Source organism: Berghia stephanieae, chromosome 6, assembly GCF_034508935.2.
Source record: "Berghia stephanieae isolate SIO BIC M18660-M18661 chromosome 6, UCSD_Bste_1.3, whole genome shotgun sequence".
Taxonomy (NCBI): domain Eukaryota; kingdom Metazoa; phylum Mollusca; class Gastropoda; order Nudibranchia; family Aeolidiidae; genus Berghia; species Berghia stephanieae.
This window is the reverse complement of record NC_088365.1, coordinates 46,216,073-46,241,772: the sequence shown is the minus strand read 5'-3', so window position 1 is coordinate 46,241,772 and position 25,700 is coordinate 46,216,073. Positions and strand designations below refer to the sequence as shown.

The following is a 25,700-nucleotide window of genomic DNA, read 5'->3' as shown; positions in this document are numbered from 1 at the left end:
TATTAATTAACTGGAAACTAAGGTGAGCAACTGTTCCTCATATATAGTAACTAATCAGTGTCATTTTGTCTCATAACATATTCTCACTTTACATTTCGTCCTTGCCCTAGATGCCTTCACCCCAATCCAGTGTTTCTGGGTGGATTCCAGGGATTACTGGGAGTTCCTCCGATGTGGAGGTCTTATGAGTCATCTCAACAGGCAACTGGGACGTACGTTTTATCATCTTGTCTTTTCATTTTGTTCTTTTATTCATTTCTATATTTCGGTAATTGTTCATTTTCAAAGACATGTTTTAAATAAAATAATTTTAGTATGGTTTATTGAAATGTGTTTGGGGAATAAAACAACCATCCATACATTTAACGCTGTATAAATCATGATAAACTCCACTCCATGGGCAGGGTGGCTCTAAAGAACTACTTTTTTTTTTCAACTCGACAGCTGAGGTGAATAAGGCTCAAGGTTTCGAGGTGCAAGATGATGGCAAAGTAGTGAAGAAAAACACAAAAGACAATAACAACGGTAAGTGAAAACTGTAATCTATACACTTCTTTTTACCTAAGCGTTGCATGCTTTTTCTTTCTCACCACTGAATAGAATTTGGATAGACAGATGATGAAGATAATTTAAGCGAAAAGGACGATGTGCAATGCAATGTATTTGTATTATAATATTGAAGGATGACTCATTGAAGGGGTTGAAAGGGAATAGTAGTAAAGTTCTTTAAACGTGAATTTACAGTCTTGGTCAATGTTTATCATTCTTAAACCTCTTTTTATTATTATTATTATTATTATTATTATTATTATTATTATTATTATTATTATTATTATGTATTACTTATTATTATTATTATTATTATTATTATTATTATTCATTATGTATTATTATTATTATTATTATTATTATTATTATTATTATTATTATTATTATTATTATATTATTTTTATTATTATCATTATTATTATTGTTATTATTATTATCATTATTATTATTATCGCTATTATAATTATTGTTACTTCATCGTCATCATCATCATCATTGTCATTATTAATTAAATTGTAAAATGATTAAATTATCTCCCTTTCAGACAAGGCAACAGATGGATACCCACGTCTTGAAATGCCGAGTGGAAATTCTCTCTTGGAATTGCTCGACTCCATCGTCCTATTTTACCAGATATCAGCCCATAAACAACTGGGAAAGGTAATTTTTTTGTTTGTTTTGTTTTAATTTCTACAAAACTCATTTTTGCGTATTTATTGTTGTTCGACTATGTGGTCTTGTGGTATGACACTCACTCTTGGATCGGGAGCTCCTTGGAATGAGCCTTACTCGGCGCATAGTTGAGTCCGTGGAAAAGGCTCTTTACTCACATTCTTTCACCATACTCAGGTGTAAAATGAGTACCTGGCCGTTAATAGCGTTGTCCTGTCGGGGGGAAAAAATGTAATATCTCCTAACAGGCTGTCATGTCTTGTTCTACATGTTACGTGTTGCTGTTGGTCAGGGACCCTTTGTAAAGTGCTTTGAGCATGATGGTGTATTTTGCACTATATAAAAAAAAAAAGCTCAAAATTAAAATGCTGGAGGAAAACTTATCAGTTGGATTTAGTTATCGAATGTTAGACTCCATTTCCTATTTTACTAGATATCAGCCCACAAACACTCGGAAAGGTCAGTTTATTTTAGTGGGGTTTTTTGTTTTTTTTAAATTTTTACCTGACTTATTCATTGTTTTTTTGCATTTTTGTTGTTGTTGTTGGTTTTTTAAAAATGTTTTCTAACTGTTTATGATGCTGAAATTTTTTTGTTGTTTCTGTAGGATTTAGTCATAATGTGACAAGAGAGGCTGAAGTGTAAATAAATATGTTTCAAGTTTGGTCTTTTTTAAATAATTTTAAAAAAAATTATATTGTTTCGTTTTGGTCTTTATTTGTTTTTTCTGTTTTGTTTGGTTATTGTTTTTGCTTTGAATTTTTATTTGTTTGTTTTCTTCTTTAAAGAAAATTGTTCTTGATTATTATGAAAATGTGTTTAGTTGCTCCTTTTAAATTTAATTTGAGCAAGAAAAATGAGTGTCATCATCTATTCATCATGATCATCAACATCATCATCATTGTCATCTTCATTATCATCATCTCACCATTGTAACATCATTATCATCACCAATCATCATCACAATCATCGACTTATCCACCCCCGACTGCAACCACCACAAAGCATCATCCTTTCCAATATTTGTTTCCTCCTCCCTCCTCAGATTTGTGCCTTACGCGACAGTATGCAAGAATACATTGTCAATCTATGTGATACTGAGAATAAGCTCAGCAACTGTCCCCCTCATGTGAGTTTTCATGGATTTTCAGGGCCATAGTTTGTACATGCCAAGTTCTAAATTTGTCTCTAAAGCGCTTTGAGCATGTTTAGTGGATATTGCACTATATAAAAGCTCAATTTTTAAAAAAATTTCTAAGTTTGTCTCTAAATTAATTTTACGCTTTTTTTTTTTTGTTTCTGGTGAAATTGAGTAATTGATGTTAGTATGAAAAAAGAATGCCAAACAGACATTTTGAACTATCCATATTGTAAACCTGCACTGTGTTGTTCACTAAAATAATTTTCTTTTCTTCCCCAGTTATATGAGGTCAGAATTTACCTGGAACAGGCTAAGTCCGTGTTTGAGCTTCAACTTCAAGAACAAGCTCGTCAGATGGTGTGGATATCCACTCTCATGTACTCTCCGGTATGTCAATTATCTCTTCCAATTCTCTCTCCTTATTCAATACTTATTTCTTCCATGGAGTCTGGGTGGGGTTCCTGACCTCCCATGGTGGGCAGGGAGGCCCTTACTGTGTCGTCTATCCCCCTATATCTATTTAAAGTATTTCTAAACTTCTAAACTTTATGTATGTTTTATTTATATATCTATTTTATTCTTGAATGAAGAGGGGTCAATTCTGGAATGATTTTTCTGTTACACAATCTGTTATGTTTAAAAGCTGTTTCCTTTTACTTAACTTTTGGCGTTCAGTACTGTTATGATTCTCAGTACCCTAGTATTTACTTATGATTTTATTGACTTTTTATTTTCCATTTTTGTCTTTATCCAGTCCAAGCAAACTGACATCGTGTGGTTGTTGAACACAGTCCTCAGGACCGTTGAGAAAGCTTCAGAGTTCAAGAAACTGTTCCAGTATATGCCAGAGTTTTACATGGAAACTGCCATTAACTGTTTTAATGCTCTGAGATTCTACATCAATCCCACGGCCAGGTTTCTGGATATACCAGGTAAAAATGTACATGATGATAATGAATTACAAAGGATAAATGTGTCAGTGCTTGACATAATCAGTCGGAAGGTGAAAATTTTAGATTTGTAAGACGCTTTTAACACATTGACTGGATATTACGTTATATAAAAGGTCAGTTTTTGTTTCATTTGTTTTTATATTTTATCTATTTATGTATTTCTCTATCTTTTCATCTCCACATTTTTTATTTTTACAAATTATTTATAGGCTTAATCTTTTTTATACATTCATTTATTCATATATCTATCCATTTATTTATTTATTTTATTTTATTGATTGATTTATGTATTGATTCATTCATTTATTTATTTATTATTTATTTACTTATTCATTCATTCATTCATTCATTCCTTCATTCATTCATTCATTCATTCATTTATTTATTTATTTATTCATTTATTTATTAATTTATTTATTAATCCATAACTTTAATTCATGTGTTAAATTCTCCCATCAGATGTGGATGCTCTGATGACCCGTTATGCAACCTTCCTTGTCAACTATGCCTTTGATCCTTTGCTTGTCAGTAGTGGTAAGCTTGAATCTAGAAAGAACGAAGTTAACAGCACTCAGCTCTATGTTATTATTTTTAGGCAGCCTTTTAGTGATTTAGTTCCCAATAAATTATTATCAACCAGACTATCAACGTTTAGGTCATTAAAGGTTACAAACAGTTCTGTGTGTTGGTATGTTTAATTTGGCTGGTGGATGTTGTGAGTATTTTTCTTTAATGCATAGCACCAATTGTTGCTTTTTTTATTTTTTTGTTTTTTATTTTGGATGTTTCATAAAAGTAGGAGTCATTACAATTATAGATTGTCGAAGATGTGTTCTGAAAGACTCCTTTTTAATCATATTTGTGTGGCCATATGGTCTAGTGGTTTGGAACTCGCCTTCAAATCGGAAGATCGAAGGATCAAGTCCCGCTTTGAGCGAGGCATACTTGAGTCCTTGGAAAAGACTCTTTACTCACATTCTCTCACTGTACTCAGGTGTAAAATGAGTGCCTGGTCTCTAACAGCATTGTCTCTGTGAGAAAAAAATTTGTAATCTATCACCTAATAGGCGTCAAAGTCTCGTTCTACATGTTAAGTGTTGCTGTTGGCTAAATAATAAATAAAATTCCCTTTATTCATCCCATAAGGGAAATTTGTCTCTAGGGTCTATTCCAAGGGAAGACTGGAATAACCCAGGCATTAGCAGTTAGCCTCAGTGCAGCGCCACAAATTGAGCTAGGGTGAGGTGACTTGCTCAAGGTCATACAGCAGTGGGTGATCGAACCCGGTACCTTTCGGGTACGAAGTAAAGACCGTATCGCTGAGCCACACTGCCCTCAGGGGGATGCCTTTGAGCGTGTTTAGTGGATATTGAGCTCCAGAAATGCTCACGTTATGTTGGGTTTTTAAAAAATATTTAATTGTATGTTTCAAGATATTATTTTATTCATCATTATAGCTCATCTTTACAAAATACACAATGCTCTTAATAGATTGAAATTCTTACTTTATACGCGTGTCCTGACTTTTACAGATCTGAAAGACACCTTGGTACAGGCATTGGCTGTGTTTACATGTTTTCGTGATACTCTCAAGGTGCTTGAAGAGCTACCCATGGACAGGTAAAACCATGTTGTCATAGAATGATGAGCTTGTAATTATAGAGCATTTTAACGTAACTTGACTATGATCATGCATTGTGTGAAAGCTATTTTTCAAAATTTAAAAGTTAACATCATCATCGTCATCATCATCATCATCATCATCATCATCATCATCATCATCATCACTATCATCATCTTCAATATCATCATATCATCATCGTCATCATTACCCATCATAATCAATATTACTTTCATCATTATTATCTTCATCGTCGTCATCATCATTACTCTTATCAGGATTATTATTGTTATGGACTCATTCTAGGGTATTTTTATATTCACTGCATGAGAAAAACGATTCTGAGAAATTGACAGACATTTTATTATTTGCATTAAGTTTTTTTGCCCATCTCTGCAAATTCCACACGCTTTCTTGTTCAATTTCATGACACATAATACGATTCCCTGGGAATGTGTTTGAAATTTCAAGGAGTTTGAGAATCTTATTACCATGCCCCTCCAATTACCTCACGGATATTATTTCTAATAACTTTTACAGTGATTGGTTCTTGAAAGACTTCTTTTTCTCAAAATTTTCATTATTATATATAAAGGTTGCCACTTTTTTTCTGTATTTACGGAATTCAGTATGTTATAAAACCTCAGTATATTTTCCAATCACCTGCTAAACTGTAAAAAACTAAGTACATAATGTCTGTTTACTGGAGTTCAGCACACAGAAAAGGGTCGGTCAATGTGTTTGTGTAAAAGTTCAGTAAATTTTTGCCTCCCGAATTGTTAAACCCTGGTAAATATCTTTCATTACCTTTGTGAAGGTCTTCCATTTCCTGATCATCTCATATGTTCAGGAAAGTTGAGGACTTAGAAAAGTTTTCATTTGAAATAACCAATTCTAAATCCATCATATTGTAATTTTGTATTGTAAATTATTGATGAAAAATCACGTCTTTGAATGTCATTCAGGAAAATCTCTATGATTCAGAGGCTCATTGCGCCGTACGAGAACCGATCCTGGGCACACACTAATTGGATCCTTGTAAGGATTTGGAAGGTAAGTGCCAGCCATTATGCATGAGCATAATATAGGTGTTGTGTTAATCTTCTACTTCTATGATATTGAAAAAATTTTCAAGTGTACAAGTTGTGCGGCTATGGTGTCTAGTGGTATGACACTCGCTTTCGGATTGGAAGGTCCTGGGCTCGAGCCTCGCTCAGCGCATAGTTGATTCCTTGGAAAAGGCTCTTTACTCTTATTCTCTCACTGTACTCAGGTGTAAAATGAATACCTGGTTGTTAACAGCATTGTGTAATATCGCCTAACAGGCATCACGTCCCGTGCTAAATGCTCTTATATAAACGTGCTTTACAAAGGGCCCCTGACCAACAGCAACATGTAGAATGAGACACGACGCCTGTTAGGGGATATTACAATTTTTTTCCGACATAGACAATGCTGTTAACAGCCAGGTACTCATTTTACAACTGCGTACAGTGAGAGAATGTGAGTAAAGAGCCTTTACCAAGGACTAAACTATGTGCGAGGCTCAAACCCAAGACCTTCCAATCTGAAACCGAGTGTCATACCACTAGGCCACATAGACGCACTAAAGATTAAAAGGGTTAACAAAATTTTGACATTTTGTTATGAACAAATCTTGGCTAGGACATTTTCTAAAAATTGAGAGAAAGTGAAAATAGCAGTTGAGAAATTATTAGATAGCCTAGTTGTCCTGAAAATTGTCCAATTAAACCTTCTAGTAAGGGATGAAAAGCCCCTCTGCGGAAGCTGTAACTCTGACCTCACAGTTCAACATATTTTGATAGAATGTACACAGTTAGAACAGATAAGGCCACAACATTATGAAACCAGGGACTTGAAGTCTCTGTTCCAGTCAGTTGATCTGCTTACAATTTTAAAACATCTGCAGGAATGTGAACTCCTGCAGAAATTGTAAACAAACACTTTTAAGTAACAAACTTGTAACTATTATGGTTTTATAAAATTTTATTACAACAGTTTTAAAACGATTGAGCAGCTATGGCCTCTCAAAAATTGATAAAAAGTTAGAAACGGGCGCTTAAATGACCTACATAGTGTTGAAAGCGCCGCTAAACACCTAAAAACATAAACATAAACTTTGGCAAAATGTTATGTCAGTAACAAAAAGGATATCTTTGCAGAATGACACTTGCCTTTGGATCGGAAAGTCCAGGGTTCAAGCCCCACTAGGGCAGCACATAGTTGAGTCCTTGGAAAAAGGCTCATACTCATACTCACTTTCTCTCACCTTACTCAGGTGTAAAGTGATTACCTAGCCATTAACAGCATTTTCTCTGTTGGAAAAAAAAAATTATAATATCGCCTAATAGGCGTCATGTCTCATCCTACATCTTAAGTGTTGCTATTGGTTGGAGACCCTTTACAAAGCGCTTTGACCATGTTAAGTGGATATTGTGCTATATAAATGTTTAGATTAAAATTAATGCTTCGTGTTGATTAGACTTTTACACATGTGTTTCAAATTTTAAAACTCGATATAAAAAATTTCTTGTTCTGTATTTGGTTCCCCAGGGATGTGGGTTTGGTTACAGATACACACACTTACCTGGCATAATCCCACCCAAGACTCAGCCAACTGAATTCAGCTACGTCAGCCTGCAAAGTAAGGAATTACACCTGCATATAAATCGGATATTAAGTTGTGTTTCTAAAGAAATAATTCAGTTCTGGTATTGCCATTTTTATAAACCTTATTTGCCTTGAAAAGGACATTTGAATAAACTATAAAACCTTTTATTTTAAATTCTGAAAAACTAGTATAATAAATTAATCTCAATTCAGTGCGATTGTGATTATAAAAAATGCAGCTATGTGCTCTTGTGGTATGACACTCGCCTTCAGATCGGAAAGTCCTGGGTTCGAGCCTCGCTCTGCGCATACTTGAGTCCTTGGAAAAGGCTCTTTACTCAAATTCTCTCTCCGTACTCAGGTGTAAAGTGAGTACCTGGCCATTAACAGCGTTGTCTGTCTGAAAAAATCAATGCATCCCATACAATTATAATAATTTTTCTGTTCCTTTTGTCAGAGCCTTGCCCGTCCATGGTGTTCCAGAGTCTGATGGCCAAGATATTGCTAGACGATGAATCTCGATCCACCAAGTTCTTGGACAGTCTCCTCAACCAGCTGAACTGGTCGTTCTCTGAATTTGTGGGAATATGTCAAGAGGTTGGTTATGTTGTGACTTAAAACTATAACATTTGAAAGTGTAATCAGAAAAGGCAAGAGAAGAGAAATAGAGAGAGAGAGAGAGAGAGAGAGAGAGAGAGAGAGAGAGAGAGAGAGAGAGAGAGAGAGAGAGAGATGATAATAATGATAATGATAATAATAATTGTTATTATTATTTTTATTTTTTAAAATTATTATTATTATTATTATTATTATTATTATTATTATTATTATTATTATTATTATTATTATTATTATTATTATTATTATTAGCTCAGTTGGTAGAGCACTCACTTCACACGCAAAAGGACTTAAGTCGATCCTGGGTGAAGTCAAAGATTTATTTTTCGGGCCTTCCTGACCACCCAGCAGTGATTGGGTTGATAGCTGGGTCTGTTAGATATGATGGAAGATAGACTTGCATCCTATCCAAAAGGTAGCAAGCAATAGGCTTCAACAGTTGTGACATCACTTCCCTCATAATGACGCATAGTATCTTAGCAACTGGTTCTAAACTATCAGAACAATGGCGGACACCCTTATGAAATACTTCTCCGACTAGCATAAAAGTGTATCCAGAGGAGAAAAACATTATAAATCTGATCATGTTTTGACTTTTACACATTCTGATCACATGACATGTGAAAAAGTTCTTGCCAGCATGAAGAATAAATAGTAGCGATTTTCTTTGTTTAGAACCAAGCTGCTCGTTGCTGGGCAGCATGACATCAGACTATTGAATCCTATTGCTATTGTCCGTTTCATGCTATGGTAACCAGGATACAAGCTGGCTCCATGGACCTAAAGGCTTTGCCGAAGGACTAAAGTGGCAATCATTGCCTTCTCTCTTTTCACAGATCGCCTCCCTGGTAAACAGAGCAGAAAGCCCTTTGTTTTTGGAGATCAGGCAGATCAAAATCTGCGCTGCCTGTTTTGAGATATCCGTGTGTCTGCTTCGAGTGCTGGAGATGGTGGCTACTGTCGCTCCACAGGTCTTCACTGATTGGTCCAGGCCCTCTGCCGAACTGTTCTTGAAGAGACTTATGCAGGTAAGAAGATCTACAGCTATGTAGTCTTGTGGTAGGACATGCGTTTTCGGATCGGAATGTCCTGGGTCTGAGCCTCGCTCGGCGCATAGTTGAGTCTTTACTCACATTCTCGGACAGTACTCGGGTGTAAAATTAGTACCTGGCCGTTAACAGAGTTGTCTCTGTCGGAAAAAATTGTAATATCGCCTAACAGGCGTCATGTCTCGTTTTACATGTTGCATGTTGCTGTTGGTCAAGGACCCCTTGTAAAGCACTTTTTGAGCATGTTTAGTGGATATTACGGTAAATGAAAGCCCAAGTTTTTTAAAGTTTTTTTTTATTTTGTTTTGTTTTTTGTTTTTTAGAAGTCATCAAATACTGCAATTCATATCTCTTGTCTTGTGGGCTCTTAGACCTGCCAACTGTTCAGATTTTATTGGGAAATTTCTGATGTTTGTTGTCATTCCCCTGATTTTCTGATTTTTCTGCTACTATTTTCATGATTTTGATTTTATTACATTATTCCAGAAAATCATCATCATTAATAACCATCATTCATGATCATCATAATCGCCATCATTGTCATCATCATCGTCACAGTCGCTGTTGTCGTCGGCATCACTACCACCACCACCAGCAGCATCATCATCATCATCAATCAACATCATCATCATCATCATCATCATCATCATCATCATCATCATCAAAATCATCATCATCATCACCATCATCATCAATATCATCATCATCATTGTCGTCATTATCATTATCACAACCATCATTATCATCATCATCACCATCATCATCATTATCACATCTCCATTTGAATCCCAGATTTGCCCAAAACTTTTCCCAACTTGGGTGTAAAATGAATAACAGGCCTGAAACAGCGATGTCTGTGTTACAAAAAAAATATAGTTGTAATATCACCTCACAGGTTTGTCCTACATGTTAAGCATAGCTTTTGGCTGGGATCTCCTTGTAAAGCATTTTGATCGTGTTTAATGCATAATGCGCTATATAATAGCTCAAGTTTTAAAAATTTTTTTTTTAAAGGCCTAGTTTGAGGGGGTAGAGGGTATGTAACTCTCTGTATTTGTTTTATTTTCAAATCAAATATAGGCTATGTGGTCTAGTGGTGTGACACTCACTTTCGGATTGGCAGGTCCTGGGTTCGAGCCTTACTCGGCGCATAGTTAAGTCCTTGGAAAAGGCTCTTTACTCACATTCTCTCCCCACATCCAGGTGTAAAATGAGTTCCTGGCCGTTAACAGCGTTGTCTCTGTCCAAAAAAAAAAAAATTGTAATATCGCCTAGCAGGCGTCATGTCCCGTCCTACATGTTAAGTGTGTTGCTGTTGGCCAGGAACCCTTTGTAAAGAACTTTGAGCACATTTAGTGGATAAATAAAGCTCAATTTTTAACAAAATTTTTATATGTGCTATATTTATTTTTTAATTCAGTGATCACCCACCGCCTTTTGACTTACCCCGGTTAGAGATGTGTCAATATTTGAACTGATATAAAAATGACTCCAAATTGTTCTATTCACAGCTTCTTTGCCACATCATGTCTCGAATCTCTGTCAAAGACAGTGCTTTTCAAGGTCTGGTCGCCATCCCCATTCAAGGTAATCAAGGCTTTCATTTTAAAATTAAGCATTTAGATTTATAAAAATAATTTTTTAAACAATATTAAATTTCCTTTATTCATCCCATAGGGGAAATTTGTCTTTAGTGTCTATTCCAATGGAAGACTGGAATAACCCAGGCATCAGCCACAGTGCAGCGCTGCAAACTGAGCTAGAGCAAGGTAACTTGCTCAATACCACACACAGCACAGCGGGTATTCGAACTCATAAATCGAATTGTTTGTAATTGCTTTCATTTTCTCAAAACGTTTGTTACTTTCCTCTCCTTTACTATCTCGACAACAGGTCTGGACAGCGTCAACCATTACCCAATACTATCTGTGACCGTGGGCATTATGGCACAGCTCATCATCCGATGTGGAGGCTCCAGGTAACAATATATTTTGTTGTTATATTTACTTACTTACTTACTTATCCGAACCAGCGACCACCTGAGCTCAAGCCCTTCGGTCTTGTGCCATGACGTAGAAGTTAGACGTCTTTTGTAGTTCTTCCAGGTGACTATAAAGTGTGTTACTGATGCTTGGATTTGGTGTTAGGAATGTGGGTCTTCAAGAGGTTGACATTCAAGCAAGTGGTGTGTTACTGTTTCATTGCGGATTTTGTTGTTATAAAGATTGACTTGACTGCCAGAGAAGGAGGGGGGGGGGGGGGGTTCAGTGTTTTTCTCAGACTTTCCTTTTATCTATCTCGGACAAATTTAATCAGTTTTCAGGGGGGTTTTTTTCAGATTCTACTGGGTTTTTTTGTTTTTTTGTTTTTTAGGGGGGGGGGGGGGGGTTGGTTATCAATAGAATTGTTTTTTTTTGTATTTTTTTTTGTTTGTTCTTTTTTTGTAAGTATTATATCCTTTTTCAATATTCACTGACTGATTCTAAATATATTTGATATTTTTTGAGATCTTGATTCAATGTTGTTTACATTCAGAAGCAAACATAGGATACTAGTCTGTTGCAAAATACTTTCCACCAGATTTAATAGACCCTTCTATCCTTGATGGATAGCAGGTTGAATAAATCTTGACTGCATCGTGAATGAAAAGCGGTCTTTTTGCGTGTGAAGCGAGTGCTCTACCAACTGAGCTATATCAGATCCCCATTCCTAACTCATACAGACTTTTACATGAATAACTCCTTTTTTTAATAGCCTTTAAATTTATTGAGGTGGATATTAAACTAAAAATTGCGGTTATGTGGTCTAGTGGTATGACACTCATTTTCGGATAGGAAGGTCCTGGGTTTGAACCTCGCTCGGGGCATAGTTGAATCCTTGGAAAAGGCTCTTTGCTCACGTTCTCTCATCGTACTCAGCTGTAAAATGAGTACCTGGCCGTTAACAGTGTTGTCTCTGTCCGGAAAAAAAAATTTGTAATATCACCTATCAGGCGTCATGTCTCATTCTACATGTTACATGTTGCTGTTGGTCAGGGACCCCTTGTAAAGTGCTTTGAGCACGTTTTGTGGATATTGTAAAAACTCAAGTTTTAAAGTTAAAAAATTTTGATGATTTTATATAATCACGAGTATTTTCGTCTCTCCATAGTCAAGAGAAAGCAACCCGGGCCTTGCTACAAGATACAGGCTTCAAAACGGAGTCCCTTCAGTTTGTGCTGGGGTCAGAGTCAGCCAAAGCCTCGACATCAAAGTCCTCTGCTTCCACCAAGAAGGAAAGTAAAAAGGAAAGCAAGGCGGATAAAAATGCATTTTCATTTAAAAACTGTAAGTTTCTTCCTTAAAGAACTAACTCAGCATTTGAGCATGTAACCCTCTCCTTACCGGCCATTTTCAGAATTTTCCCTAATCCACCCAACACAAAAATATATTTTTCTTAATCAAACAGGAAAGCAACAATTACATTGTAAGCATAATATTATTATTAAGCAAATAAAGCCCTACAAACAGTTTCAAGGTTTTATAGCGATAGCAAACAAACAAAATTTAAATTTTGTGATGTAAAATTGAAATCAGAATGAGAAATTATTGGTTGTATTGTAATGAATGTGACGATTTTCCTATGGTTGGTGAGGAAAGGGTTAAAGTGGACCATTTATATAGCGCAATATTCACAGCGTGCTCAAAGCCTAATTGTTGCTGTTGGCTAGGGACCCCTTGTAAAGCGCTTAGAGCACGTTTAGTGGATATTGCGCAGTATAAATGCTCAAAACTGATAAATAGAGGTGCCTAAATGAGTGAATAAAATGGGGATAAAGGCCAAAGGCCGAAACATCGTTTGTTTTGTGTTGTTCATTCATGAGTCTGATTTACTCCCTTTATCTTTATCTCCAAATGCACAAAAATTCACCTATGACATTAATCCAGTTTGAGACCAGGAGTCACAATTTATCTATCAGTGTTTACCACGACTATTTCTGCTACTGCAATTATGATGATAATGATAATGATTTACGCACAAGCACAGTTGTACATATTGATGGTCAGTGCCAAATCATTGATTATTATAATATCCTAATTTTTTAATTTAATTTTGAGGAGAATGAATACAGATAAGGCATAATATAGTAATACAATCATCATCATCATCATCATCATCATCAAGTGCCAGGCCTGTTGCAGACATCAGCGATCATGTCCCTCTAACCAGATCTTCTCAATAGTTTGATTCCTGTTCCTCCTCCACCAATCCCTCCAATACAATAGTTTCATTTATTCCTGCACAGTAAAGACAAAGATAATGCATAATATAGGAGTATGATAATTTCTTTTATTCCTCGACAGTACAAGAGATAAGCAGTGAAGAGTTGGAAGACGTAGAGAAGCTGATCCATTATCTACAGACTCAGCACATCAGTCTGTCTCAGGAAAAAGAGGTGGGATATCTTAAATCTTTTGTGTTCAAAAGAATGGGCATTTATTCATTCATTTGGTCACTCGTTTATATATTTATTCAATCATTCATTGGTCATTCGTTTATATATTAATTTATTCATTCATTCATTTGGTCACTCATTTATATATTCATTAATTCATTTGGTCACTCGTTTATATATTCATTCATTCATTCATTTGATCACTCATTTATATATTCATTCATTCATTCATTCATTCATTCATTTGGTCACTCATTTATATATTCATTCATTTGGTCACTCGTTTATATATTCATTCATTCTTTCATTCATTTGGTCACTCGTTTATATATTCATTCATTCATTCATTCATTTGGTCACTCATTCATATATTCATTCATTCATTCATTCATTCATTTGGTCACTCGTTTATATATTCATTCATTCATTCATTTGGTCACTTGTTAATATATTCATTCATTCTTTCATTCATTTGATCACTCATTTATATATTCATTCATTCATTCATTCATTCATTCATTCATTCATTCATTCATTCATCCATTCACTCATTTATATATTCATTCATTCATTCAGTACGACCAAAATGCACTTGGATTTTCATGCAAGCAGTTATTATGGATAAAGCACGTATATGCTTACTTTCACCAAACGTTGGATCTGATTTTTTTTCACAGAATGTGGAGGAAGAAGACCTGTGTACCATCTGCTATGCAAACCCTCAACAAGTCACGTTTGTACCGTGTGGTCACCAGTCCTGTCGGTAAGTTTTCATGCTAATCGGAGTCCTCTGTTCAATTCATTTATAATAATTGAGCTTTTATATAGCGCAATATCCACTAAACATGCTCAAAGCGCTTTACAAGGGGTCCCTGGTCAATAGCAACATTTAACATTTAGGACGGGAAATGACTCCTGTTAGGCGATATATTACAAATTTTTTCGGGCAGAGAGAACGCTGTTGACAGCCAGGTACTCATTTTACACCTGAGTACAGTGAGAGAATGTCAGTAAAGAGCCTTCTCCGAGGACTAACTAGGGCTCAAACCCAGGACCTCCTGATCCAAAAGCGAGTGTCATACCACTAGACCACATAGTCGCGCATTCCTTGATCGTGTTGTTTTTTTTTAATTGACTCCTTCATGGGGAGGTAATGAGGGGTTAAGTTGCCAGATTGTTTTTCAACGGTTGTCCCATCTTTTAACCTTATAATGGCATAGTTCTTTGAAGTAATCAGAGTTGCATTTGACAGACATATCTTATCCACTTCCACTTATTTTTAAAATTATTTTTTGTCAATGATTCCAGAATTTTTTGTTTTCAGGTACATTTTTGTTTGATGCCTTATGAGTTTACAATAGTATTTTTTAAAAATTGTTCAAACGTTTATTTTGTTTTAGAACTATTTCAAGTTTTTTTACAATTGCTCTATGATTTTTTTCATGATTTTGCTCTATACAAAAGAATTGTGGATCCATTACTTAAAAAAATACTAAGTTTTGTTGATATTATAGGCATGAGGATATAAAATTTTTTTAAAGTAGTCCTTTAGAGCCATTTGGCCCATGGGGCTGAAGTTTATTCCGGTATCTATAGCGTGACATGGACAATAGCAGTTGTTTGCTACCTTTTGGATAGGACACTAGTCTGTAGCAAAGCACTTTCCACCAAATCTAAGAGACCAATCTACCCAAACACTGCTGGGAAGTCAGAAAAAAATCTCGACTGTAGCCGGATTCAATCTTGGTCATTTTGCGCGTGAAGCGAATGCTCTACCTCCTGGCATGAAGATATAGGAAAGGTTATTGTACTGAAATTTCTGTTCTTCTCCATTTTTCCAAATGAAAATATGAATATTTCGATGCTTCGTTGTTCATTTTTCTAACATTTTTTTTTTTCATTTATTCCAATCTCCAACAGTACCTGCATCACCCAGCAAATCCTAGGCAAGAAGGAGTGCTTTTTCTGCATCACCACAATCACCGGCCTTAGAGACTTTAAAGGGAGGCCAGTGATGAGGGAACACTTTCAGCCTGGCAGTGCCAAGAAGTCGTCGCAGTCCAGTAATAGTTCATAGTTATAATATCGATATTAATTAATACACAGTCTATTCTATTCCCAGTTATCCAACACTGCCCTTTCTTAACTTTCTCGAGTTCTACATGATTGAAAATCGAATAAATTTATTCGATTACTCATTCAAATGAACTCGAGAGGGTTAATGAATAGTACCAGGTAGAGTGGAATCCTGATAAAGCCAACACACTGCCGGCGTAGAGAGATTTGTGGATGTTAAGAAAGGTTGACTTTACCGATTACCAGTGAAAATAAGTTAAAGAACAGAAAATTTTGGACCAACAGGAGATGTTGTTGACTTTAACTCTCTCCTAACCGACTATATTCAGGATCATTACCAAAATTTCACACTCTCTCAACACAAAAATCAATGTCTTTTTACTCAACATAGGCTATGTGGTCTAGTGGTATGACACTCGCTTTCGGATCGGAAGGTCCTGGGTTCGAGCCTCGCACTCGGCGCATAGTTGAGTCCTTGGAAAAGGTTCTTTACTCACATACTCTCACCGTACTCAGGTGTAAAATGAGTACCTGGCTGTTAACAGCGATGTCTGTCCGAAAAATTGTAATATCGCCTAACAGGCGGCATGTCCCATCCTACATGTTAAATGTTGCTGTTGACCAGGGACCCCTTGTAAAGCGCTTTGAGCACATTTAGTGGATATTGCGCTATAAAAGGCTCGATTTAAAAATTATTTTTTTTACAAGCATAAAGTTCTTATGGCTATAATAAAGATTTTCTTCAAATTTTATAACGTCCAAGACAAATCTGAAAAAAAAAAAATGTTCATTGAATTGTAACAAATGTGACGATTTTCCTGTAGTTGGCAAGGAGAGAGTTAAGCAGAAGTTGAATTTAAGAGTGTTGACTTTATGCGGGTTTCACTGTACCAAAATTTATAGTCAAAAGATTTATAAAAGGGTACCAAGGGGATAGAAGGTAATTTTCGAGCGATATCCTTGCATTTTTGGAAACATTGAATTCTGCATTTCAATATTATTGTTATCACCAATAGACTTCTTAGATTTAAAAAAAAATCTTTTTTTTTATCGTTTTAGGAAAATATTTTATTATTATTATTATTATTATTATTATTATTATTATTATTATTATTATTATTATTTATTATTATTATTATTATTATTATTATTAAAACAAAAATATCACACTTTTATGTGTCAGTAGGTAGTCATTTTAACTCAATTTGTTTTATTTCTCTTTCATTATGTAAAAGCTGCCAACCTTCGTGATTCAATCAGGAAATTCTGGTTGCCCTGTTCTCCTCCTCGAGATATCGGGTAGATTTTCCTGATAAGAAGAGTTTCAAATTTTTTGTTATATTTACTTTTGTTTTATTTAAGGGGAATGTTAAAAGGTTATTATTATAAATATTTTTTTAATAGAATGTTAGAACATCAACGAGTGAAAAAAAAGAAAAAGCCCAACAAAAAACAAACCAACCAACACATACTCAACAAAATAGTCCTGTAGCTGTAAGTCTTTTTGTTCTTCTTATGGTTAAATCTTACACGCTTTTTCTTTTATTTTCCCTTTGAATTTGTTCTTAGTTGTCAGTGTTGGACAGGCTCAAGTTTGACAAATCTAAAATTCCCTTTTTAGCATTTTGACAGTTTGGCAGGTCGGTCTGGTAATAGGAAACTGAGCAGTGCTGCCAATGCACATTGTAATTATAACATAATTTTTAGAAATGAATGAAAACATGAAAAGCTATTTTCTGGTACATCTCTGAAAACAATCTAATATTATCTTGCATAAAACGTTGTATGTACGTATTTTCATGATCAGATATTTAGGTTATTTATTGAACATCATTATGCGGGTAAGTGCGTTTTCAAATGTCTTATAAACTTTACTACTTTTACAGTTTAAAAAAAAAAAATAGTATCAGACGCATAAATGGGATTAAGTTGGATTAGGTGTATTGAATATATAAAAAGAGATTTCTTTTATTTATAGACAAAAAGTGTTGGACACTGTAAACATGTCAGATACCTGGTACTTGGATAACTGGCTAAACGTAATGTACGAAAAAAAATATATCAGCTTTAAAAAAGAACAAAGTACTAAACACAGAAGGTTTCAAGCTCAAAATCTCTCTTCAGCCAATAAGAAAAACAATAGAAAAAAAACGTTTATCCATCACTTTTAAGGTGCTTAGAAGGCAGAAGAATATTAGCCATGTCTTGTCAGCAAATACAAAGTCAAAAAATTTAATTTCAACAAAACGTGCCTGATACCCCCTCTGCCTCCTATCTGTATGATAAGTTATTTTTACTGTTTTTGGACAAGTGTGTATGAAACGGTTTACTATTTTTGTTATTGAGTGAGGAAGGGTTTTGACCCTGAAACATTCCTTATTTGGTATTTTGTTCTTCCTCGAATAAGCAGTAAGAATAATTTTTGTACATGACGACTTTTTACAGTCCACAGCTTCTAACAGCTCAGTATTCACTTTGATACCTGACAACTGACTTTAGAAAGGGGTCATTGTTGTCGCGAATGAGTCGTGAATGATTTTATCAACTCAACTCAAACAATTAATTGGTTTCACTTCACCTTCGAATTCAATTTTTTTAAAAACTTTATAGACTGGAAAGTCTGATAGTATTGGTATTTTCAATGTTGTTGGAAAATCTGCTAACAGATTTTTTTTGTCAATTTTGTAAATCATTAAATCATACCGGAAAATAAGTACTGAATACATGTTGTATGAATACATTGCTTTGAAGCGAATGCTGAAGGAAATATTTTCTAAATGAATTCCTTTTTTTCTTTTTTCTTTTTTCTTTTTTTTTTGTTGTTGTTGCTTAGAGTTAGGAACTAACGCTTCATATTCTGCATGAATTGTTTGACAGTATTATTATTATTATTATTATTATTATTATTATTATTATTATTATTATTATTATTATTATTATTATTATTATTATTATTATTTATTATTATTTATTATTATTATTATTATTATTATTATTATTATTATTATTATTATTATTATTTTTATTATTTATTATTATTATTATATTTATTATTATTATTATTATTATTATTATTATTATTATTATTATTATTATTATTATTATTATTATTATTATTATTACTATTATTATCATTATTATTATTATTATCATTATTATTATTATTATCATTATTATTATTATTAGTAGTAGTAATAGTGTGCTTGGCATTAGAATTAATTTATTTATTCATATCATTATTATTGTTGCTTTGATAAATTTGTTGTCATCTGATATTGTTGTTATCATCATCACCATCATATCATCATCAACATCATCATCATCATCATCATCATCATCATCATCATCATCATCATCGTAGTCAACATAACAGCATTGTTATTCATGCAATATTCGTTCGCTACTATTTTCACATGGGGAATTATTAGCACTGAACTGCTCGCACTGCTTTATGTTTCATTTCTAATAATTTGTATTGTACTATGACCTATGACCTTTGGCATGCTGGGTTAGGACAGACCTGCCAACTTGAAAATGTTAAAAAATTCATAATTTTTAGGAGAATGAAAATTGTAGTCACTTGAGTTGACATTAAAAACCAAGAATTTTCCCTCACAAGGATTAAATAACACTTCAAAATCTTTATAATAATATAGTCTGGGGGGTTTTAGAGTGGATAAAATAAAATTTAAAAAAAAGATTCCCTTTATTCATCCCCAAGGGGAAATTTGTCTTTATGGTATATTGAAGACTGGAATAACCCAGGCATCAGCCACAGTGCACGTCCGCAAATTGAGCTAGGGCGAGGTGACTTGCTCAAGACCACACCATGTAGCAGCGGGTGATCGAACTCAGTACATTTCAGGTACGAAGCAAAGATTGTACCACTGAGCCACGCTGTCCCATCAAAATAACAATTCAAAATCCTTATAATAATATAGTTTGGCATCAACTTTCATGTTCAATAATTTTTAACGACTTAAGAAATACTCATGAAGTCCTGAAATTGGAGCCTAATTTTATTTATTCTCGTAATTTTACGAATATTTTGGTTATAGTTGGCAGGTCTGGGTTTAAGGTGACACGTGGTTTTTTCTATGTCAGAATTACAACCACTATCAGTCTTTCATTGTTGTTATTTTTAGAATACTATTTAATCCTGTGACCTAAATAGAAACAGATGTGAAATGAAATATAAGTATATATTATATATCATTGTGTGTGATTGGTAATGCTACTCTAATTGTACTAACTTGTTGTATGTGTGTAATATATATATATATATATATATATATATACATATATATATGTGTGTGTGTGTGTGTGTGTATGTATTTATTATCCTCACCTCATTTGGTTATTTCCTCCTACAACGTTGTTTCATCCATCGTTGGTATTTTGATGGATTCGTCGGGGAGGTATTCTGTACAGTAGTGTCCAGGAGGAATGCTGTTGTGTTCCAATTCTCCTCGAGTAAAAAGTAAATTATTAATGAAAATTTTAATTGTCAATCAGTTTTATGACCTTTTTACGTATGCTTTATTCTTTATGTTCAAACTTTGCATAAATGAAACTCTTACTTGAAATCGTATGTGAGTTTTTTTAAATTCGAAAATTGTCTAATCTCCTCTTCTTTGGTCCTTATCATTTTCATGAATTGTTCTTGTTAGCCCATTTTGATTTTTAATTGTATGTTACAATTTTTAAAAATATTTTATTGACTTCTCATGCTATCATATCGTTAAACAGTCGACATTATGCTGTGATAAACGGTCAAAATTAAGCTAAGTGGAGTAATTGAGTGAAAATTATGGCAAAATGTCTTTGTTTTAATCAGTTTTTCTGTGTATGAATATTGATAAATATAGGATTTATAAACTGCCAGTAAAATTTAGTTAAGACTTTCATATTTTTCCGCTGGTTTCCTCTTTGTATGCAAAACATGACGAATGAAACCCTGAAGGCCGACGTGCACATATGTGCAGATCTGACATCTGAACCAAATTATTGTCCTAGTTTAACATTGTTATAATGGACAATATTTTGCGTCATGTTTTGAAATTTCCATTACAACAATGAGCCCCTAAAAGGATTTGGGTTATCAGACCTGCAAATAAGTGCATGTTGCTAAAGGCGAAATGAGAGATGTGAAAACGATTGCCGTTGTTAAGGCGAATAAACAAAACAATGGTGAGACAGGAAATAGAATTCTCCTGAGTAAAGAAGTACTAATTAAAATAGAACACAATAAATATTTGTAAAAGGCGTTCAATTAATTTTTTTTTTTTTTTTTAATTGTGTCGTGCTGCTGCTGCTGCTACTTGTACTTATGATATGATTATACTAAAACCACTATCCCCGGGCCTTGAATCTTTTGACGTAGATGAATATTATAAATCTTAAGTAGTTTGAATAAAAACTACACAAGCACTTACAAACACCTACTTACAGAAACAGACACACACACACACACACTCGTTCTCTCTCTCTCTCTCTCTCTCTCTCTCTCTCTCTCTCTCTCTCTCTTTGTCTCTCTCTCTTTCTCTCTCTCTTTGTCTCTCTCTCTCTCTTTGTCTCTCTCTCTCTCTCTTTGTCTCTCTCTCTCTTTGTCTCTCTCTCTCTCTCTCTCTCTCTCTCTCTCTCTCTCTCTCTCTCTCTCTCTCTCTCTCCCCCTCTCCCTCTTACGCACTCACACACACACAAACACACACCCATACCCATGCATATATGAGGGGATAGAAATATAATTTTGTACACCTGGCTATAGGACTTTAGAAATTTAGAGAAATTTCATATTTGAAACACGTTGTGCAATATTTATATTTACTATTGATTCTATTTTCCTTTATATAGTTTGTTTGAAATGAGCTGGGATGATTGTTATGCAAATGATTTAATGTCTCAATGATATATTTAGCGTAAATGTTTTATATGTATCATCATTATCATAACCATCATCATTATCATCACGAACATCATCCTCACATCACCATCATCACCATCACCATTATCATCATCATTAAAATCATCATCATCATCCTCATCACCACCACCATCATCATCATCATCATCATCATCATCATCATCATCATCTTCATCATCATCATCATCATCACCATCATCATCACCATCATCATCATTAAAGTCATCATCATCCTCATCACCGCCACCACCATCATCATCATCATCATCACCATCATCACCATCATCATCAATCTAAGCTATTCTTTAATACCACCTGCTATGCAATTCTTGTAACTGATTTTGTCAATTTTTAAAATCAATCAATGTATAAATTAAACACTTGATGAATATGCGTTGATCACACATGAGTAGGACTAGGATAGGTTGCTTGCTGGCAAAAAATTAACGTTGGTTTTGTGTTTTGTTTTTGTTTTGCTTTTTACACTTTTGTAAAGGGCAATTTAGTTAAATCTTATTTTAACGTATTGTTTCTTTTACAGAATTTGTAACGTGCCCTTTAGTTAAATGTTATTTTAACTTAATGTTTCTTTTAGTCTTTGTAATGTGTCCTGTAGTTAAATCTTATTTTAATGTATTGATTTTTTACCGTCTTCGTAACATGCCCTTTAGTTATACGTTATTTTAACGTATTGTTTCTTTTACAGTCTTTGTAACATGCCCTTTGGTTAAATGTTATTTTAACGTATTGTTTCTTTTGCAGTCTTTATAACGTGCCCTTTAGTTAAATGTTATTTTCATGTATCATCATTCTGAAGAGATGGAAAAGTGTAAAAGATATATCTACGTGAATTTTCTTCCTTTTTTTTTTTTTTTTGGATAGTTTTGTGAATGAATATTTTTTTAATTTGCATATGAATATTTTTTTAATTCGCATTTTATCACATTGTCATTATTGTTGGATTTTCAGACGTTTCACACACATATCAGTAAAACGCAGAACCATACTCGATGTATTTTACAACTCATATCAAGGGGGAAGGGGGAAAGATTGTATGTTCATCTCTTTTTGTCGTTGTTTTTCAATTCTAGAGATTCAAACAGTTCTTTCTGGTACATATTATTGTTGAGGAGAAAATTTCTGTTTATCTAGTCTTGATCGACAAATATTTTTTTATCTTTTAAACTTGTGATATGAATGTGTAAAAAAATTAATATTTGGGATTTTTTTTTGTCACAAACTGTCCGTCAAACGCAAAGATAAGCTGTATTAGGGATTCATGTTCCTAAATGAAATTTTTAACATATGCTGACAATAGATGAATATTAAATATAATTAAATTAAATTGAATCAAATTGTAGGCACATCTACTTATAATATGAAAGATGCTCCCTACTGATGTTTAAACGTTTTTGGATTGTATAGGGGTTTCGTTAGTTCAGTTGGTAGAGCACTTAGAGCACTCGCTTCACAGCAAAGGGTGGGAGTTCAATCCTGGATGAAGTCTTTGTTCTGGATTGGCATTGTTCATTTTTTTCCCTTGTCATACAAGGATCTTTAGCTGAGAGGGAGGCAGTTGAATGTATGGTTCCTTTTTCTTTTTTTTTTTTTGAGAGATAACATTTTTTCCTTGTAAATTAGCTCTTGTTACGTACAATTTTTGTTTTTAGTTTTGATCTATACTGTGTAAACATTTGAGTATATCTTTCATAGCTGGATCCTCTGCTTGTGCTTGGATGAGACTTTTAGGTCATGTCAAAATAGGCTCACTGATAGATTGTTTAGAGAAATTACTGCTGTACTCTTGAAATATTTTAAAATTTGGCCAGAAAACTCGTCCTTCAACTATCGATCGATTTAAATGACCCTCATCTTGGCAAAAAACTCTCAAACCCGGGACTCTTGCAATGACTATGACCTTTTATATTACTGGATCCTGGATCGCTCATGTGGTAGAGTCACGCTCTCCCTGGCCAGGCGGAGTTGTCGTACCAGTAAGGTCGTGGGTTCAAACCCCCATAACCGCAGCAAAATTTTTATTCTCTATTGTCTTCTGGCACGTTCCTACTCACATCATCTCTTGTTGTTATATTACTCTATTAATATATTAGGAAGAAGAGTGGACCCCATGACGTGAATATATGGAAAATGATGTTGACGACACATTATTGTGAGAAGAAAAAAAAAAGGTTAAAAACCAAGTTTGTTAAGGATTTTTTTTTTTACTCACGGGTTTGGAATACTCATTAATTTATTGAATTTTTTCCATTAAAAAAAATCTTTTTTATTTTAATTTTTTTTTTTTAATAGCTTCTCATGTGGGCATGGGTGTTTCAGTTTATTTTGATTTTATTTTTTTTTTTGGTGGGTTTTTTTAATTTTATTTTTTTTGGCTTGTTTTTTGTTTTGTGTGTGTATTTGTGTGTATGTGTAATGTTTTTGTGTGCTACTTTTGTTTTTGTTTTTTTTTTGTTTTTGATTTTGGTAGGTTTTGGTTTGAGGTTGAATTTGTTTTGTTGGGTTTTTTTTGGGGTTTTTTTTTATTGTTTTATTCAAACTTATTCTTGGTGTAAATCCAACTCTGTATAATCTACACATAAATAATCCAATCCAACCATTGTGTGTATTCATTGCATGTAGAAGACGATTGATGGGTTGGATAAGAGAATGAAAATGTAATGGACAACTCTACGTTCTGATTATTTATGCAAGTATGTATTGTATGATGTATGTATGTATTCTATTGTGATGTAATGTGATGGGTGCTATGTCCGTCTTTCTCTTGCTTTGGGTTACCCATAGGACGACACTGATCATGCATAACACTGGCATCTTCTCCTAACAAAATATAATGCAAATTAATCTTTATTCTCGCCTTGTTGATTTTATTGTACTGGGTGGGGTTCCTGACCTCCCATAGTGATCAGGGAGGTACCTACTTACTGTGTCTTATATCCCCCTATAATAACTTTTTTCCAAATGCTTTCTGTATTTCTGGGTGGAGTTCCTGACCTCCCATAGTGAGCAGGGAGGTACCTATTTACTGTGTCTTCTATCCCCTATATCTGTTTTCTATATTTCTGGGTGGAGTTCCTGACCTCCCATAATGGGCAGGGAGGTACCCACTTACTGTGTCTTCTATCCCCTATATCTGTTTTCTATATTTCTGGGTGGAGTTCCTGACCTCCCATAGTGGGCAGGGAGGTACCTACTTACTGTGTCTTCTATCCCCTATATCTGTTTTCTATATTTCTGGGTGGAGTTCCTGACCTCCCATAGTGGGCAGGGAGGTACCTACTTACTGTGTCTTCTATCTCTATATCTGTTTTCCAACACACTTTCTATATTTCTGGGTGGGGTTCCTGACCTCCCATAGTGAGCAGGGAGGTACCTACTTACTGTGTCTTCTATCCCCCTATAATATCTTTTTTCCAAATGCTTTCTGTATTTCTGGGTGGAGTTCCTGACCTCCCATAATGGGCAGGGAGGTACCTACTTACTGTGTCTTCTATCCCCTATATCTGTTTTCCAACACGCTTTCTATATTTCTGGGTGGAGTTCCTGACCTCCCATAGTGGGCAGGGAGGTACCTACTTACTGTGTCTTCTATCTCTATATCTGTTTTCCAACACACTTTCTATATTTCTGGGTGGGGTTCCTGACCTCCCATAGTGGGCAGGGAGGTACCTACTTACTGTGTCTTCTATCCCCTATATTATCTGTTTTCCAACACGCTTTCTGTATTTCTGGGTGGAGTTCCTGACCTCCCATAGTGGGCAGGGAGGTACCTACTTACTGTGTCTTCTATCCCCCTATATCTGTTTTCCAACACGCTTTCTATATTTCTGGGTGGGGTTCCTGACCTCCCATAGTGGACAGGGAGGCACTTACCGTGTCTTCTATCCCCCGATATCTGTTTTCCAACTTCCTTTCTGTCTTTGTCTTGGGATGAGATTATTTGGTTTTTTCCTGGCCCTGGCTAGGAGGGAAACCGTTTTTATCTCGTAAATCATCACTCTGTTATGCATTGTA

The 25,700-nt window shown here is 34.5% G+C and overlaps 1 protein-coding gene across 1 annotated transcript in view; it reads left to right on the top strand.

Annotated features, from left to right (window-relative positions):
* The window catches only part of LOC144975130 (E3 ubiquitin-protein ligase RNF123-like), a 39,869-nt gene extending 24,029 nt beyond the window's left edge, over positions 1-15,840 (top strand). The window contains exons 19-36 of the mRNA XM_078918903.1: positions 111-212; positions 445-525; positions 1,094-1,209; positions 2,267-2,350; positions 2,642-2,749; positions 3,117-3,294; positions 3,775-3,849; positions 4,848-4,935; positions 5,902-5,989; positions 7,511-7,601; positions 8,025-8,164; positions 9,022-9,213; positions 10,746-10,821; positions 11,128-11,212; positions 12,385-12,560; positions 13,578-13,669; positions 14,347-14,432; positions 15,590-15,840. Coding sequence (XP_078775029.1) covers positions 111-212; positions 445-525; positions 1,094-1,209; positions 2,267-2,350; positions 2,642-2,749; positions 3,117-3,294; positions 3,775-3,849; positions 4,848-4,935; positions 5,902-5,989; positions 7,511-7,601; positions 8,025-8,164; positions 9,022-9,213; positions 10,746-10,821; positions 11,128-11,212; positions 12,385-12,560; positions 13,578-13,669; positions 14,347-14,432; positions 15,590-15,746 — 2,015 coding nt within the window. The 3' untranslated portion in view covers positions 15,747-15,840. The remainder of the gene's footprint in view (positions 1-110; positions 213-444; positions 526-1,093; positions 1,210-2,266; positions 2,351-2,641; positions 2,750-3,116; positions 3,295-3,774; positions 3,850-4,847; positions 4,936-5,901; positions 5,990-7,510; positions 7,602-8,024; positions 8,165-9,021; positions 9,214-10,745; positions 10,822-11,127; positions 11,213-12,384; positions 12,561-13,577; positions 13,670-14,346; positions 14,433-15,589) is intronic.
* Positions 15,841-25,700: the final 9,860 nt, after the last annotated feature.